Here is a 17323-nt window from a genome sequence, read left to right on the forward strand (position 1 = left end):
CAATTCTGGAGAAAAAAATAAAATAAAAAATCTGAACCACAAAATATAAACTCAGAACTGTGAGATATAAGTCAGAATTGCGATATTCATAATATTCAGATATGTTTTTCTATTCAGATTTTATTCCTCGCAATTCCAAGTTTACATCTCAAAATTCTTACTTTCATTTCTCAGAATTCTGACACAACTGAGTTCTCACAATTTAGACTTTAGATTTTAGAGTTTATATCTTGCAATTCTGATAATAAATAAAAATGTCTGAATTGTGAGGTAAGATGTCATGATTATCTTTTTTTTTATCACATGCTAGAAACAAGCTTCCATACGAACATGACACAATGCATAACATGTGCACAGTTTCCTTATTTAGAAATTTGTTTATCGTTTTTATTGGGCAGTTACCACGGAAATTTCATTTCGTGGCTAATGTTGTATGATCCCCAGAGGCTTATTGCAGCCATTTGAATACTTTCCCCTTTTATAGCTGTGACCAATTGCTCTTTTGATTCCGTAGGCTTTGTGGGGACTTTAAACAGTAATTTCAGGACAATTAAGTTGTTATAGCTGACAGTTGGTGGATGTATAGGCTCATCAGCACGGTATGTTGATGATGGAGGGCTGTTAGCAGGATAAGCTGTGTCTGGCGCTCTCACGGGGGATGTGAGATGGTGCACACTGACAGAAATCCTGGATGCTAGTTAGCAAGCAGCAGTGCACTGTCAGGTGGCAGGAGTCAAATCAAGTGAGAGCCACTCCAGCGCACAATGACAACCACTGTGTCTCATGAATTAAAGATGACTGTATGACGAGAGGGAGGAAACACAGAGCGAGAAGCACTGGTAGAGACAAAGACAGATCAATCTCTTGCTCTTACACTTCTTTGTGGGCCACAAGCTTGAGTAATAAATGCAAGCAGGTTTTTTTGGCCAGATGCGACACACCAAACGGCAGACTGGAGCGCTGCTAAATCTAATGACTTAAGTTAACGATTTAAAAATAGATAATGACCTCCTTCCTACAAATCATCAGCGTCACATCCAGCTAAGGCTGCTGGGAGACACAGATACCCCCAGACATTTGCTCCCAATCTCAGTTTCATACTTAGATCCAGCAGTTTGATTAGCTAGGGGAGCAAAGGGCTGGGTATATGATGTACTCGGAGAGGACAGAGATATTTTATTGGTATTCTGGATATTTCCAGGATATGAATACTTCAAAAAAATGACAAAAAAAAAAAAAGAAAACAGAACAAAGATACAAAAGAAAACATTGTTTTAAACCAAACTAGCACCTATCAAAATATAACATATAATTAATAATATAATAACCTTTTCTGTGAACACATTTTGAGGTTGGTGGTAATAAAAAAACGGAAAGCTATCATAATATATAATAATAAAATACATAATGACAAATTTATCATGATTTATTTTAACTTCCTATTTTCAGGTTGTCTAGCAGTGTTAAAAAGCTAAAGAAAACATTGTTAAGACTAACACCTATCATAATAATATATATTATTAAGATACATAATGAATCATAATAATAGGATACATTTATATGGTATGATTTATTCTAACCTTTTTTAGATTGGTTGGGTGCCAGTGTATTAAAACCTATCATAAAAGATCTAAATTAATAATAAACAATTAATCACTATGACATAATATATTTATTAACCCCTTTTTAATAAAAAAAAAATTTTTTGTTTTAAAAAACTTTGAAAACCAACTAACACCTGTGATAATAATATATATTAGTAGTATACATAATTAATCAGAATCATATGATTAATTATTCATCATATGATTAATTCTAACCCATTTTACGGTATTAAATGATGGTTTAAGCTTCATCTTTTATTTAAATAAACAGCAGGGGGCTCATCAGATAATCTTAATTTAATATTCCATGTGCTAAGCAACCCATCAATATAAGGGAAAAACGTTGGGATTATTGCACCACCATCCACTTCTGCCCCAAAAATGCTTCCCTGTACTAACCAACTTCATTCTCCCTTACACGTGATAGCTACAAAATACCTACCCTGGGACCAGGCCGACAAAATATTTGCTTCCTGTATTTATTCCCGTTTTGTAAAGAAGTCAAGCTGTGAACCCAACAAAGGGCATGTGCTCTGAATTTAGGTCTTACACTTGTCAGCTCTTTTCTGCGAGCGCTGGGATTGTTTCTTAATAGTACAGTTTATGAGGGCTGGTTAGTGAAGTTTCCATTTTAAACCGATCATTAAGGCCTGTTTGCCATGCATTTATTATCTACAACCACGGAATATTCTATCAGTCTTTCCACAAAAACAAAAACCTTGACACTGCAAATGCTGCTGGAAAGATATAAGAAAATCAGCATTGGGAAACAAGGAAAACATAAAGATGTACATTACCTAATGACTAAAAGGTTGACATCAGCATAACCCCTGACCCTGATGTGTCTCACACAGTTTGAAGAAACATAATAAGTGTATTCTAACCAGTCAGACGCCATATTGATGACATCACTACAAGAGTAAAAGCCAAACGCACATCTTTTCATCACTGCAGTGGTTTTTAAGCCCTAATATGATGTCAATGCAACATATGATGCTGTATTACAAAAGCAAGCAGTGTTGTTGTTGTAGTTTTTTTTTTTAAAGACCTTCTAAGAAACTTTCCAGCAAAAGGAATTCGAAGCACCAAGCATAAAAATCACAGTGCAGATGTTTCCATAATAAGCGAAGCAACACTTCTTGTTCATGTACCATTTTATTGGACTTATATAGAAATACTTAAAAAAAAACATGAAGTAGCACCATTACTTAAGTTTGACTTTATCATGTAGAACTTTAAATGTCAGAAAAATAAAACTCTTGATACATTTTCAAATCTTGTTTCAGCAAATATAATATTAGTATTCGACCATGAGGTTAAAGGCCTTTTATCATAAAATAAAATATACTTTGTTTTTAAACTTTGCTCAATAAAGTACATAGACGCTCAAGTAACTTCACCTACATATACATAAACAAGTGGTAAACAAACGTATTAAAATAGAAATCCTAAACCTATAGTGGCACAACAGAACAGAACTCTGTGGTACCCACTGGAATCTAATTCATACAAATTTTTAGAAAGCTTAAACGGTTCCTTTTCATCTGATCGTACTAAGTTTTATACATTTCGACATTTCGTAATAATATAGAATAAAATATGCTTTATATTACTGAATAGAAAATATGCTGGGTGAAACGGATTTAAAAGACATTTTTTGCTGAACCTAGAAACCCTCCAACCCAACAGAATACTGTCCGATGCAAAAACACATTTCGGTGTCTGAATCGCCATCCGCTTTTCGAGTGATATTAAAATAATACAGTGTTCATTGCCGCGAGGCCATACTAAAAAATAAAAAGATATTTGAACCCAGCTACAAAAAAAGTTCACTGAACTTAAATTAAAATATCTGTAAACATCTTTGCAATACGAAATATAATCTTTCAAGTCAAAAAAGAATAAAATACTTCAATCTGTATTAATTAATAGTTAAAACTTGTGGAATTTATGGTTGATCTATACATATATACTTATATATATGTAGGATATGTTGCTGTTCTCCCTCAAATGAGTTCCATTGTGTAAGCTGCAGTATCTACATCGCTGTAAGTCTCTGTGTGTCTGTCGGACAGGAAGCCGTCATCCGGGTTCCCCGAAACTCCAGGTCTGCTACCAGTACATTCCATCAGCGGAATCGAAGGCCCGCTTATGCTAACAGTCGATGAACTGACTACGGTACCTGTCCTTACTTCATTAACGCTTGCTTGTGTACAGTTGACTAAAACTATTGATTACTAGGTTTTAATATTTAAAACATGCATTAGATGTTGAAAATATTTGTCCCGAGCTACAGTACATTATAGACAATTACACCAGAAATGGTTGTCCCTTTTTGGATACTGCAGCTCTAGATACATATGTATATACATGTACAATAACACACGTTATTAGGATCTCCCGAAAAGTCAAGGAGGGCGCCTGACCACCATTTATGAAAATATGCGTATAGCCTGAGTAACTGCAGCATGGCAGACGGGGCATTTGGGCTCATTCCTATCGCAGATGCGGTTGGCACACTCCATGCAGAACAGGTTGTGGCCGCAGGGCACCAGGGCCGCGATCACCTCGCTCTCGAAGCACACCGAGCAGTCCCGGCTGCCCTTGCGGCTCGTCCCGGAGGAGGACGAAGAGGACGACGAGGAGGATGAGGAGATGGACGAGTCAGAGGGAACCCCGGGGTGATGAGATCCCGGAAGTACCAGGGAGTAGCCTGGGAAGCTGAGGGTGCCTCCGCCCGGGTCGCTGCGCACCCGGCGCGCCAACGGGTGCTCGGCCACAACATTGGCTTGGTGCAGTGGCGGGGACATCCTGGGCTGGCTGGTGCATCCCACTCCGTTGGCTCTACGCTGGCTCACCAGCAGCGCATTGGCATTTGTGGAAGAACTGGTGGGGAAAATGGGCGATGAGGCCGAGGTGCTGTTGGCAGCACGCTCATACTGGGACCACATCAGGCCTGGCGGTGCCGGAGTGGGGTCAAATCCTGGCGACGGATCAAAGGTCAGATCAGTGCAATCGGGCGAGATTGCCTCGCCGCCGTAGACAAATCCATTGGCGTTGGCATTCATGTTGTTGTTGTTGTTGTTATTGTTGTTGTTGCCATTGCTGGAGGCAGTGTAGCTGAGGGCGGGGCTGGGTGGGCTGTAATCAGCAAGCCGGGGGCTGCTGTTGTTACCGCCAAAATACGAGTCGGTAGAGGCACTCCCCAGAGAGCTGGAGCTGTCGTTACGGTAGTTGGAGAAAGGCTTGCGACCCGAGGTGGGCGTGACGCTGGAGCTCGGCTTGCTCCACAGGGTGGCGTTCCCATGCAGGTCGAAGCCCACGTCAGTGCCGTTGGCGTGGAAGTCATTCTCATCTGTGAACTCGATCAGGCCACCCGTGCGCATGGCGATGTGTGCTTCGATCTCTTCTCTGGCCCGGTCCACGTTCTCCGGCATGCCTGTCACCTCGAACACGGGCTCTTTGTCTCGGCTGGGCGTGACGATGTAGGTGTGTGTCTGCTGCTGGATGCGCTTGATGGTGGCCCCCTTGGGTCCGACCACCAGTCCCACAACGCGATAGGGCACCCGCACCTGAATAGTTGTTTGACCAGGCAGGTTGGGCGGCCCGGGCACCGTGGCGTTCCCATTCAGGCTGCTGTTTTTGTTCCGCGAGGCTCGGATCATGGAAAAGTGCTCTGCCGCTGAGATGATCTCCCTCCGAGCCATGGCTACATCCTCTCGCCTGCCTGTCACAACAAAGACTGGCTCCTCTCCCCGCACCGGAGTTTTGATATATGTATTGGTCTTTGCTCGCAGGGCTTTAATTTTGCAACCTACAATTGCGAGAAATCAAAAAAGCAACAATAAGACAAAACAAACACAATCTGGCACAAAACAAAAAGATACAGATGCAGGTCTTCGGGGGACAACATAACATTATGGTGCGGCATCAATTCAAACCACATGCTGGGCTACTTGACATACAGGGTCAAAAATAGCACAGGGGGGAAAAAAATGCATGCTGAATTCAGGATTTTCCAGAGAGTCTGACCCAACGAAAAGCTCTAATCATACTGTCAACAACTTGCTTTTTCTCTTCCTTACATATCGGATAACCTACAGATCATGTTGTCACCTAGATCCAGGCTATATAATGGTGTTTCCTGGTTAAGGAAGTCTATTCCCAGTAGGCTATAAAGGGACTGTAAACAAAGTCCACTGAGACAAAGAAAGAAAGAGCAAGCCACTGCCTGAAGAAAATGGCACTTCACACTAGATATATAGGAATGTTGTGTATTTAAGATGATGACCCATTAAAGGTAGATATGCATGCGTTGTGTCAGTGTTCCCTTGCTTGCTTTTGTTTGGTCGGACATAAGGAGGGCAGTGTCGTTGAAAATAGGCTGTAACCTACATTCTCCATGCAAATGTCTACACATGCTACAATAACAGCATGCACGCAATTCTTTAAAGAGAGAAGTGACGATGATTACCTTGTCTGCCGACGATTTCTGCAACATGCTCGGAGCTGGGAACGGGAACGCATTCGGTCATGTTCACGCTCTTCTTCCTGGGCTCGTTGTCATACAGGGAATTTTCATCGTTGTCCAGTCCGAGCAGCGAGAGCTGATCCAAGGCGATCTGCAGGGCTCTTTGGTCATCCAGGGCGTCCCCCTGCCCGCCGCTGCCGCTCCGCTCCATGTCGGCGAACAGCGAACTAGGCATCTTGGATGGGTCTGGACACAAAGAGGGAAAACTTACAGGAGGAGGGTGGGATTGAGCTTGGACCGCTGGTTTAAAAAGCTCCACGGGTGCGGATTCAATGCGCGTCCTGGTTCATCGTGTCCAAATAACAGTGATGAAAAAAAATCAGTTCAATCCCGAAGCGTGGAATACGCGTTATTCCCGGAGACTGGAATACCGGCGGTGGCGATATTCCCCTTTCGTATGCGTACCCCTCCCTTGCAGCTCGTTTCTGTTCGCTGTCTGACTCGCTGCAGCCAGACGCCGCACTACCGGAGAATATGTGCGCATGACGTCACCCCGGTCGGACGGGGCAGGGACGGTGCGGCTCTGGTTTGCGATTTGCATACGCCGCGCTGATTGGACGGATTCTGGATGGAAGGGTTGACCGAGTTCAGCCACAGCTCTGCGCGGCCCCGCCCTTTTCTTTTCTGGTCTTGTTAAAAAGCAACTACAATAACACATTTTATATGAATTAATTACAGTTATTGTTTAACATTCTCTTTTTAATGATGCTCCACCCAACAGTGGGTGTTAATAAAGAGCTGCTGGTTTACACAACAAACACAAAGTTAGTGAGTCTGTTGTTTAGCATCAGTCTTCTGTAGGGTCTTTGTGGGTATTGATTTGCGTTACTTCTTGAAAAACTGCCAAAATAAATCAAATAACTACACTTGTGCAGATTCGGGAAGTAGAACAGTAAATCTGCATCATTTGGGGACCTTTTTTATTATTAACCTCTAGGTGGCTTCACTCAGGAATATTTTTTAAGCTTAAATAAATGAACAGCATTTTGAGAAATATCATAAACAACAATGTTTCTACAAGGTTTGGTTGCCCTCATGTTAGAATCAACATGGCCAAAACAAAGCAACATCCATTGTCACGATGTGTGCAAGGCACCCATCCAGGCTAATAAATGCCAATGAAGCCAAATGCACACTGCAATTATTGGGAGCCAGCTAAATGAAAACAAAGCCTTCTTTGTGCACCTTCAGTACTATTCAAGCCCCGTATAATAATAATTAGCATTTATATATTAGCTGCTTACATTTGCATCTAATTTAGATTCTGCAAAACAATCTATAATTATTTTTATTTTTCTCTAAGCGACCTTTACATGTGCTGTTCAATAGCGTCAATGAAGGACAACATGCCAAGACATGCACTCTCTTTGTCTGCCGCACGCACTCTCTCTCTCTCTCTCTCTCTGAAATAAGTTAAGCATTCATTCACATTTTGGTTACAGCGTGCTTATAAAGTGAACCGGCACATTTGTATGATTTTATGCATTTATTCAAAACACCCAAATGACACCGGCCTCTCCTCCCCTCCACACTCACAAGCAACTTTCAAGTGATTGTGTTAACTCATCAAATTTCCTTGAGATGTTATCATGCTTACACCTCGGTCAGTAACATTTGGCTGAAAATACATAAAAATAGAACATTTGACAAAGCCACAAAGCCGAGATTTGAATTTATAAAACTATAAGTTTAAAAAATAAGTATGGACCCCTTTTATACACTTTTTTTTTATGTGGAGCTCTGGTTACCAATGCAAAACAAGCTTCATAATCATCTATTATTGTCATGTTAGTAAAATGAGTCAGTATCAAACTGAAACAATGCATTTTCTTCACAATTACATATCAATTTATTTATGAGTGCAATCTGTGAATCAATATTTCATCCCATCCACAAATATTGGCATAGGTGCAGTTAATGGCTGGTTAGCTATTAACAATACTCTCAAGCACTCTGCCGTTGGCCGGTATGTTAAAGAGCATGATGGAAGTGCTTATTGGTGATCTCCCAATGGATCCCAAAGCATCTACAGGCAAATGTGCCTTTTGTGGCCGGGAAGACGAGGTGGGGGCAGGGAAATCTGCTTCTTTTTACACAAAGAAAATTTCAAACTAATTCAGAGGCATTGAAACGAGAAGCACTTTCTTTGTCACCTCACTCCTGGGGAACAATAGGTATGCTAATATTTACTGCACCCAAACCTGAGAATGTGAGTCAGGGGCTTTTTTTTTTTTTTGTTAATATTCACCCTCTTTTATTCTTCCCCATTTCTTTTTTTTTTCTTTTTTTTTTAATTAAGAACTAGCTAGCTGGGAATCTAAGCTTAAGAGCTGCATTGAGAAACATCTGGAGGTGGGAATTATGCTAAAGCCACGTGTATGGGTTATATCTACGCTTTTAAGCTTCAGAGTTACTTCGGTTTGTGATTTGCATAGTTATTCTATACTCTATTCTGAAATCACAATACACTGGAAAACACTGGCAGAGCACTATAATATATGAGCATAGGCGTCGATTTCGGGGGGGGCGTGTCCCCCCCAGATTTCGTCATGAGTCATTTTGTACCCACCACTTTTTTTTTTTTATAAACCTCGAGTTCTGCTGCTGCGCTGGCTACACGCTTTTCTGTTCATTAAAACTGCAACAACTGTAACATTGGGATACGTTATAGGTTGGGGGAGGGGGAGTCATCGTGTCACTGTTATTATTTTCTCTACAGACGGTTTCAACGGCAACAACATAAACGAACGTTACTGCGCATGCGCGCTTTTGCGGACCTAACTTAACTTCCGGTAGACTTCCAAATAGAAAGAAAGAAAGAAAGAAAGAAAGTGAAGTGACATTCAGCCAAGTATGGTGACCCATACTCAGAATTTGTGCTCTGCATTTAACCCATCCGAAATGCACACACACAGAGCAGTGAACACACACACACACACTGTGAGCACACACCCGGAGCAGTAGGCAGCCATTTATGCTGCGGCGCCCGGGGAGCAGTTGGGGGTTCAGTGCCTTGCTCAAGGGCACCTAAGTCGTGGTATTGAATCAATAACATCAGCCAAGTCCCTCTAGAGTAGATATTTTTTGATAACAAACAAAATATGTTTGCTGCATGGATCAGGCGGACTTAATGAGAATGCAAATCCATTCTTTGCCAATAGGAGATGTTTTAAAGCATAGACATAAAGCGCGAGAAATGGAGGTTTCCCCAGTAACAGCTGTAAACAAAGTACGCTCACACACGCTGCTTTATCAGGCATATAACATGCAAGTCTTCCTTCAGAAATACAGCGATATAAAAAACACCTGTGCCTCGTTTTGATATTTAAACATATAAATGTAAGGAATTATTATTATTAAACGTGCAGTACATAACGTTACTCATGTTTATTCAGCGAAGCCTTTTTGAAAATCGATCAGTTTTAAAATTGTGGTGAGTTTCCAAAAATAAATAAATGTATGGGAAACACATCCCGCAGCACAACCACCTGAGCCCCCAGTCTACTCATCGCCTTGACTTTAACCACGTTTGTAGAAGGCACTGCAGCCAGACCAATATACACAACACAGACCGGAAGTTAAGTTAGGTCCAGGCGCATGCGCCCGATGAAACCGTCTATATGACTATCGCGCTTCTTTTTTTTAAAGAATGTTTTTCAAATGAGTTGACAGTTTGGAATGGGCAGTGAACGAGCGGGAACGAGGCTACCTAGTCTTTGCTGGGATTGGCCAGAATTTCTGGCGAATGTATCATAGACGAGCAAGTCATTTAGCCTTCATACAATATCACAAGGTTGCATCCTAGTGCCATGGACTATAACATATCAAAGTGATAACTTGTAGAACAAATGGATGTTGTTGTACACACAGCAAGGGTCTGCAGACCATTGACACAAAGGTAAGACGCGATAACTTATGTTTATTAAGATTTGCTGGTATTATGGCTAGGTCTTGTGCATTTGCACACAAGGGATCGGCTGTTTTAATTCTTCTCTTGCAATTAATGTTACGTTAGACTTCCTTAGCCACCAACTTAATTAGCTAGTTACGGTTTGCGTTCATACAGCAAGTATTGGGGGAGATGATTGTTGAGTAGTCAGTATCTTGTTTAATTATTGCTTGAATCTATTGCTGAATTCTGGAATAGTTGTGATGATGATGATGATGATGAGGAATGGATCAAGTTTTAGTCAAAATGCCTGATGTAGATTGGATGGATGCATGTTGTTGTGAATTGAGAGCAGTCAGATCATGGTGTGATAGTCAATAGTGTTCATGTGCTACACGTATTTTTGCTTTTTCAATCTTGATAAAATTTGTAGTGCTTAAGTTGTGTTGTGTTTAGATATGGTAAATTGTACTGGGAATTAAATCAAATTATTACATGGCTTGGTTGAATTCCACTGTAGAATGAAGTCTGTTATTTCTTGATAATAACACCGTTGCCATGAAAAACAGAGCGTTGCTATGGACGCGGCAGGATTCTAATCGTAGAGACGGAACTATTTTCTTTAGCGGAAGCAATACAATCGTGTTTAAATCAATAAACTCTTTTTCAAATCAATATTTTGTGTCAAATTATTGATTTATTTGGTGGGTAGCCATGTAATAAGCGGGATAATGTAGAGCGAGGCCCGATTTTGGGTTAGATTTTTTTCCCCGTTTTCAGTGGTTATAACAAAGCAACATGAAAGAGAAATTTGGTAATCATTGTTTAGGTACATTAAACCACGTCATGGCCATGTCATATTGTCAACATGGTACTTATATGATGATATGAAGCAGATTAGTGGGTCATATATCATATGTCTAATGCTTTGTACGGCTTTCTTCTTCATAAAACGAGTCGGACATCATCACATTTTTGTATACATTTTTATTTATTTACATTAATAAGATACAGGACGTCTTTCAAAACATGACCTGCGCGAAAGAGAAAAAAAAAATGCATCATTGTACCCACCACTTCTGAAAATGCACTTCTGAATGCGTCTCTGTCCCCACCACATTTCAAACCAAACTGACGCCCATGTATATGAGTGCATTTATTTACATTGACTACTATTCAATATTCACATTTATTATCATGGACCATATGTATTTAACACTGGACTACACACAATGTGATAAAGTTGACTACTATGAAAGATATTGCATTGCATGTCCAATGCCAATCAATCACATTTACTGACTGTGGAGAACAAAGGCTCAGGAGCAGCCTCTGTACGTACTGGCTTCATTTCTACTCTCAGCCAAAGGCCTCAGCCACAGAGTCTGTTTAAAAACCACCACTTTGCATGTCTTTCCAAAAAAAAGGGTATCATTGATGTCCTCTCTGCTGTCCAGAAGGAGTGACAGACGCAAGATTATTGTCATGACACAATTATTACGAGGGCATCTTTTTCCTGTTAAACTCATTTTATGACAACTCACACATTTTATTGCATCCCAAGAAACAAGAAAACTTATCTAAAAAGATGTGATGTTTCCTCTTTCTCTGTATAAATTTTAAATATACGTATATAAAGACTGGATAAGCTTAATGAACAGATTTCTGAAATAAAAACTCATCAAGCTCCACTAAGAACCAAACTATCCACAGTGGCATGTTCCTCCAAAGGAATTTTAGGAGAAACATCTGACGCAAGTTTAAAATGACACTCCATTAAGTCTCCTGAGCAAAGAAAGAACAACGTCTGAGCAACACAACACATTCTGGCTGTGTCACATTATATGCCTTACATATGATTTCCCAAGCGTGCCAGAAAAAGTATAGCTTGCGTCCTTTCGACTAGCACCTTGATGAATCAGGGTTTTCTAGAAGTTTGACTCAGTCTTAGTTCATTTAAGGTTCTTAGGTGATCTCAGGTCAGTGCGAATAAGCAAAGCGCTAATGTCTAGTGTGGAACAGACATACTGCAGGTCATCCCTGCTTGTTTTTCCACATGTCTACCATTGGCAACATGAAGAGGCTGCTTTAACACATGCAATATTTGCTGTTTAGCATTAGAAGTTAACCAGCTGCTTAGCCGTGATTACCTGGCTGCTCTTTAATGAGAAGAAGAGGGGCTTAGCTTGGCATGACCCAGACATGTCTGAGTGCAGCCTGTGTCCAAGAGCTCGCTAATAAGCCATCAGTGCCTGCCGTCTGCGTGGAAAAAAATAACAACGGGAACAAAGACAGGGAGGGAGGGATGGCATGGACAGTAATGAGAGAAGAGTGGTCACAGATGACAGACTCTGACATCATCTGTTTGGTTTGTTCTGGATGCATGTATTGCACATGCATGCATTTGCTTCAATTCATGCACTTGTTTTTAAGCAAGCTACTGTATAAACCCCACCCCTCTCTCTCTCTCTCTCTCTCTCTCTCTCTCTCTCTCTGTCTGCACACACAGACGCATGGCTGTGTTGCGTAATTCATATGCTTTTTGCAGCGGCACATCACTGCAGCAGAACCACTTCTGTTATGGCGGCATTCTCAACACAAGATGTGTTCAAATATGCATCGGAACGGGGCGTTACGTAGGTGAAAAGGTAAAGTAGGCCAGTGTTGCAGTGTGTGTGTTTGCACTGGCCCATCCCTTCACAGACTGCTCCCCGCACTGACACACTGAACTCGAGTGCCACTGAATCGCCTCCTCCCATTGGCTGCCTGCCAGACGGCTGGAGAAGAAGCATGCAGCAGAGCAGAGCGCGGTGGCAGGACAGCTGGGGCTGCTCCCCTACAAAGCACCACTCCCACCCAGGCCCTCCTAATCCATTCTGCCTCTGCACTCGGCCCCTCCCACCTGCAGCCCCGCCGCAAAACCCTTCGGATGCTGTACAACCCTCTGCATCTGACTATTCTCAGCCAGGACGAGGGAAGCCTATGCCTACTGCGTTAAATAATAAACCTTAAGTGCGAAAATCACCAGCTCATTTATATTTAGCAGTCTGGATCCAATCCAACCCTAAGCAAACACACCTGAACCAGCTAATCAAGCTCAAACTAGATATACTTGAAACTTCCAGGCAGGTTTGTTGAGGCAAGTTGGAGCTTAACTTCAACAGGACACCAGTCCTCCAGGACCGAGTTTGGTGGCCCCTGCTCTAAAGCTCTTACTTGTCTTGAAAAAGGAGGTTGCTAACAAGCTAACAAGCCTACGTTAATCTTTTCAGTTCTGGCAAATGTATTTAGGCTTGAAAATTCATAAGTTGTGTTCATCTGTGAAGATCATCCTGATGAACGCAACGTGTAAGAATCATAATCTAATCCTAAAGGTTTTATATCGAGAAACCTAAAAATTGTCAAAATATATCTTACCTTACACTCTTTCACTGTTAAAACTAAAGCATCAGGCTGGAATTCCCACTCAGGTTTTGTAAACCGTAAGAACCACCTTCTTTGATTTGATTGACCATTTCAATCATTATGACACTGACGTGTGCTAGACAAACCTAAAAATGTAACTTTTAAAACTTTTAGTCATCCTACCAACAAATAAAGCAGCATCAAAGAATTTCGGATATTGGTGGGATTATATGTGGTTACAGCCCTGGAAGACGGAAATGAAGAATGAACCACAACGGCGTCTATGCCCAGCGGTGCGCTGGTTAATTGTGCTTCTAATGAGCAAAGGGAAGCTGTGCTGCTTTTATAGGGAGGTCAGTGGGTAAAGATGCTCACCATGCCAACTTCCAGTGCCCAGGATGAGATTGGCGACAACCCTAACCAGCTGAAGAAACAAGGGCTTTCAGACAGGTCTGTCTCAGATACAAAGAAAATAGACCTGCTACTACAGCCCTGAGGGATCACTTTAAATGAAGCAGGAAGAAGGGAGGGATGCAACAATCATCATCACTCACCGTGAGGCTGTAGGAGACAAACAAGACTCATTCACAGACAAACACACAGCATTAAACTTGTCTTAATGCTAACACGTTGTGTTTGTACCTTGTTAAACATGGTAAAAAGTAATGCATGTTTTCTTTGCATTGCACAATAAACTCATTCACTCTTGATGCACTAAAAACCTGGTATCCTGCCACATATCGGAAATGGTAATGTGAGTCAGTAGGGCAAAGTTCATGGCTCATCCTGCCTGCCTGGTTTAGGAGCGTCAACTTTTCTTTTTAAGGCATTATAAACAAATCAAGAGGGATCTCAACAGCAGCCTTTCCTAAACTACTTTTTAAAGCAAGACTACTTATTTGTAACCACAGCTTTGAGGCAGGGTTTCCTTTCGTTTGAGGAGGCTGATTAGCTGTGAGGCATGCTCTTCTAGATTTTTTTCCATTAATCAAGCAAGTGCATAAATAAATACCATGTTGTATATGGTCTTTTTTCATTCAGCATGAAAATGGGTCAACCATACACATAAACCAGTTTTGGTTTTTCCTCAGTCTCTGCATATTTCCTTTCTCTCTCTCTCTCTCTCTGTGTGTGTGTGTGTGTGTGCAGATGCATTGCAGCTTAGCAGCAGCTGGATTCAGTTGAGATGTAAAAGAAATACTGTGCTTACACAAGGTAGATGTGATGACTTGTTTTTGAAAAACTGTTTTTAAGGAGTGTCTGGAGTAGAGTTGGGAACTGAAATTTGAGGATACATCCCTTAAAGACCTCAAAATCGGATTACTGTGGCTTTTAGTCCATAATGCTTTGTGGCAAGCTCTATATGCTAATGTACTCCTAAAAGTTGACATTTGTTTTAGCACATAGTGGATGCAGTTTCTCTTCTGGGAAATGAACTGAATATTTGGACTTATCCTGTACTAAAGTTTTGTCCATCAAATGCTTTCTAGAAAAGGAAGTAATGTGGGGGGAAAAAGATTAAAGGTGTGGTACCGTTTATGGTCCTTAAATGTCAACAACAAATGTTCAGCACAATCAGTGTAGTCTGATTCACAGATGGAAAAGTCAGTTCTTTTTTATAAATCCGTCAAAAGATCAGCACATTTTCCGAAACAATATTCAAAAGCTCTTCATTATTTTTTTATCCTTCTGCTGTAATGACACAGTTAAGGTAATTAAAATAAATAAATAAAAGCATTTTTTTACTTACAAATAGCTAAATAAGGTCACAAATTATGTTGTATTACTATTGTTAGTTTTCTTTTAGCACTGGACATTCTAAAACTCTATGCATTACAGAAATGTTTATGACTTTTAAAGATTTTGAAGCATTTCTATGACTAAATTGGTTCAAGAAATCATACTTTTAAAATGTCCTCAAATCAAAATAAGAAAAAATAGAAATAAAAATGTCAGTTTACATCTTGATTTTTAGCATTAAATGCTAAAAAGTGCTACCTGAACTAAACTAAAAACATTAATATATTTAAACAAAACCAGATTTGTCTTATTTATCAGTTCTAAAGTTCTAAAAAACACAATGCAATCATCAAGGAGTCAGAATTGGCATCAGAATTCCGTATGATCCGCATCCCTTGAGGAGGCACAGACAAACAGGAATCAGATTTGAAGTTCCATTGACTCCAGGCTGCATTGATTGCTGCTTGGAAGGCGGCCAGGCCTGAGGCAGTGGCAGAAACAGCAGTAAAGTGAGACTGACTCCCTCCCTCTCTCTCTCTTAGGACAGGATCGAGGACGAGCTCTCTCTGTATGCAAGCCCTGTTCTCAACTTGTGGGTCATCCCTCCAGAGCTCTGCTATCTGATCACAAACAGAGTAACTGGCTCCCACACAACCTAAATCAAATCCAAAGAAACCTCTGGCTGATGTGGAAGAAACATCTTTTGTTTTGTCAGTTCCCCGACAAGCATAGCACTTATATATATCCCTGCCTCTGATCTGAACCCAATCTTACAGATGAAACAAATCAGGTTCCAGAGGCTCCAGAAATGATATGCTAACAGGCACTGTGAAGGTTTGGCTGGCCGGTTTTTGATGTGCAGTGAATGTGACCAGACACCAGAAGAGGGAGCTCGAAGTGACTGCCAAACAAAGATGTGTGCAGTTCAGGAGTGTTGTGTGGAGTGCACTCACTCATCCAACAGTACAAACTGTGTTCAGCATCACTGAAGAACCAGGAAAAACTTCTCACAGATGAGCCGCTACATCCACAGCCCCACACCGCCACTCATCATCACGCTCATTTTCACCATGTGCAGGCAGAGGACAGAACAAATCACTCCATTACTACGAGATTCCTCATATCTGAAGGGTCACAAACACAGCAACACAGAATAATAATTTAAAAAAGTATATATTTGCATAACAGGAATAAATCACATTTGAAAATATGTTTTAATAGAAAACATTTATTTTAAATTGTAATATTATTTCAAAAATTGTTCACTTTTTTCTTTCTTTTTTTTTCACAACGCTCTCCCTGACTTGTCAGTTAAATTCTTCAAATGACTATTAACTAAATGGTTCATTTGTCAGACTCAATGACCCACGGGAAGAGGGTGGGTGGTCAGAGTGAAGTATTTCTCTTTAGAGGTTCAATCAGGTTCAGCTCTCTCATTTTTTAATCTTACTTGACAGATTTATGTTTGGAGAAAGGTAATGGTATCTTAATACGCAGATTTTCTGCTTAAGAATTTTTAATCGTTTTTATCAATGTTGCAAACAGTTGTCCTGCTTAAGATTTTTGTGGAAATTATGATTCTTTGATTAAATAGACATTTCAAAATAACAGGATTTACTTGCAATAGAATTTGTTTTAACATTATAAATGTCTTTACTGTCATTTTTGGTCAACTGAATGTTTCTGTGTTAAACAAAAATGCTACTTTACTATGAAAATGCCTGCTTTGCACCAACATTGACAATTATTATGAATTACACATTTCAGAACTCATCAACTGAGGTTGTGCAAGTAGCGTTTCATCAGACTTCAATTAACCCCAGAGAGAAGCCATTGTGCTGTTCTACTGACGAGAAACATGCACATTCTCTCAGGAGTGCATGTAATACAGTTTGTGTGGCCGTTTTAAAATCAATATGCCAGTTTCCAGGCCCAGAATTTGAAGTGGTACTCATGATGAATCAGGCATTGGAACAAATGATGTTGTGGATCAGACAGGAAACAAATGTTTGAGGGTCACAATTCTGCGCTTACCTCCTCTGCCATTATGAAGTATCATCATTACTGTTCCTAGCACTGAAAAAACATGCAGCATGGAGGTAATAGTTAGAAAAGGCCATGTTAACGCTACACTGGCTAAATGGTTGTGTACAA

General features: G+C 40.7%; 1 protein-coding gene across 1 annotated transcript; it reads right to left on the bottom strand.

Annotated features, from left to right (window-relative positions):
• Positions 1-2740: 2740 nt before the first annotated feature.
• On the bottom strand, positions 2741-6594 carry LOC132101432 (RNA-binding protein MEX3B-like). Its single transcript, XM_059506390.1, has 2 exons — positions 6079-6594; positions 2741-5418 (listed from the first exon to the last, which is right to left on the bottom strand). Exons 1-2 carry the CDS (start codon positions 6308-6310, stop codon positions 4037-4039), a joined length of 1614 nt encoding a protein of 537 aa, XP_059362373.1. The 5' UTR covers positions 6311-6594; the 3' UTR covers positions 2741-4036.
• Between the last annotated feature and the right edge of the window lie 10729 nt (positions 6595-17323).

The sequence above is a fragment of the Carassius carassius genome, chromosome 2 (assembly GCF_963082965.1).
Source record: "Carassius carassius chromosome 2, fCarCar2.1, whole genome shotgun sequence".
Taxonomy (NCBI): Eukaryota; Metazoa; Chordata; class Actinopteri; order Cypriniformes; family Cyprinidae; genus Carassius; species Carassius carassius.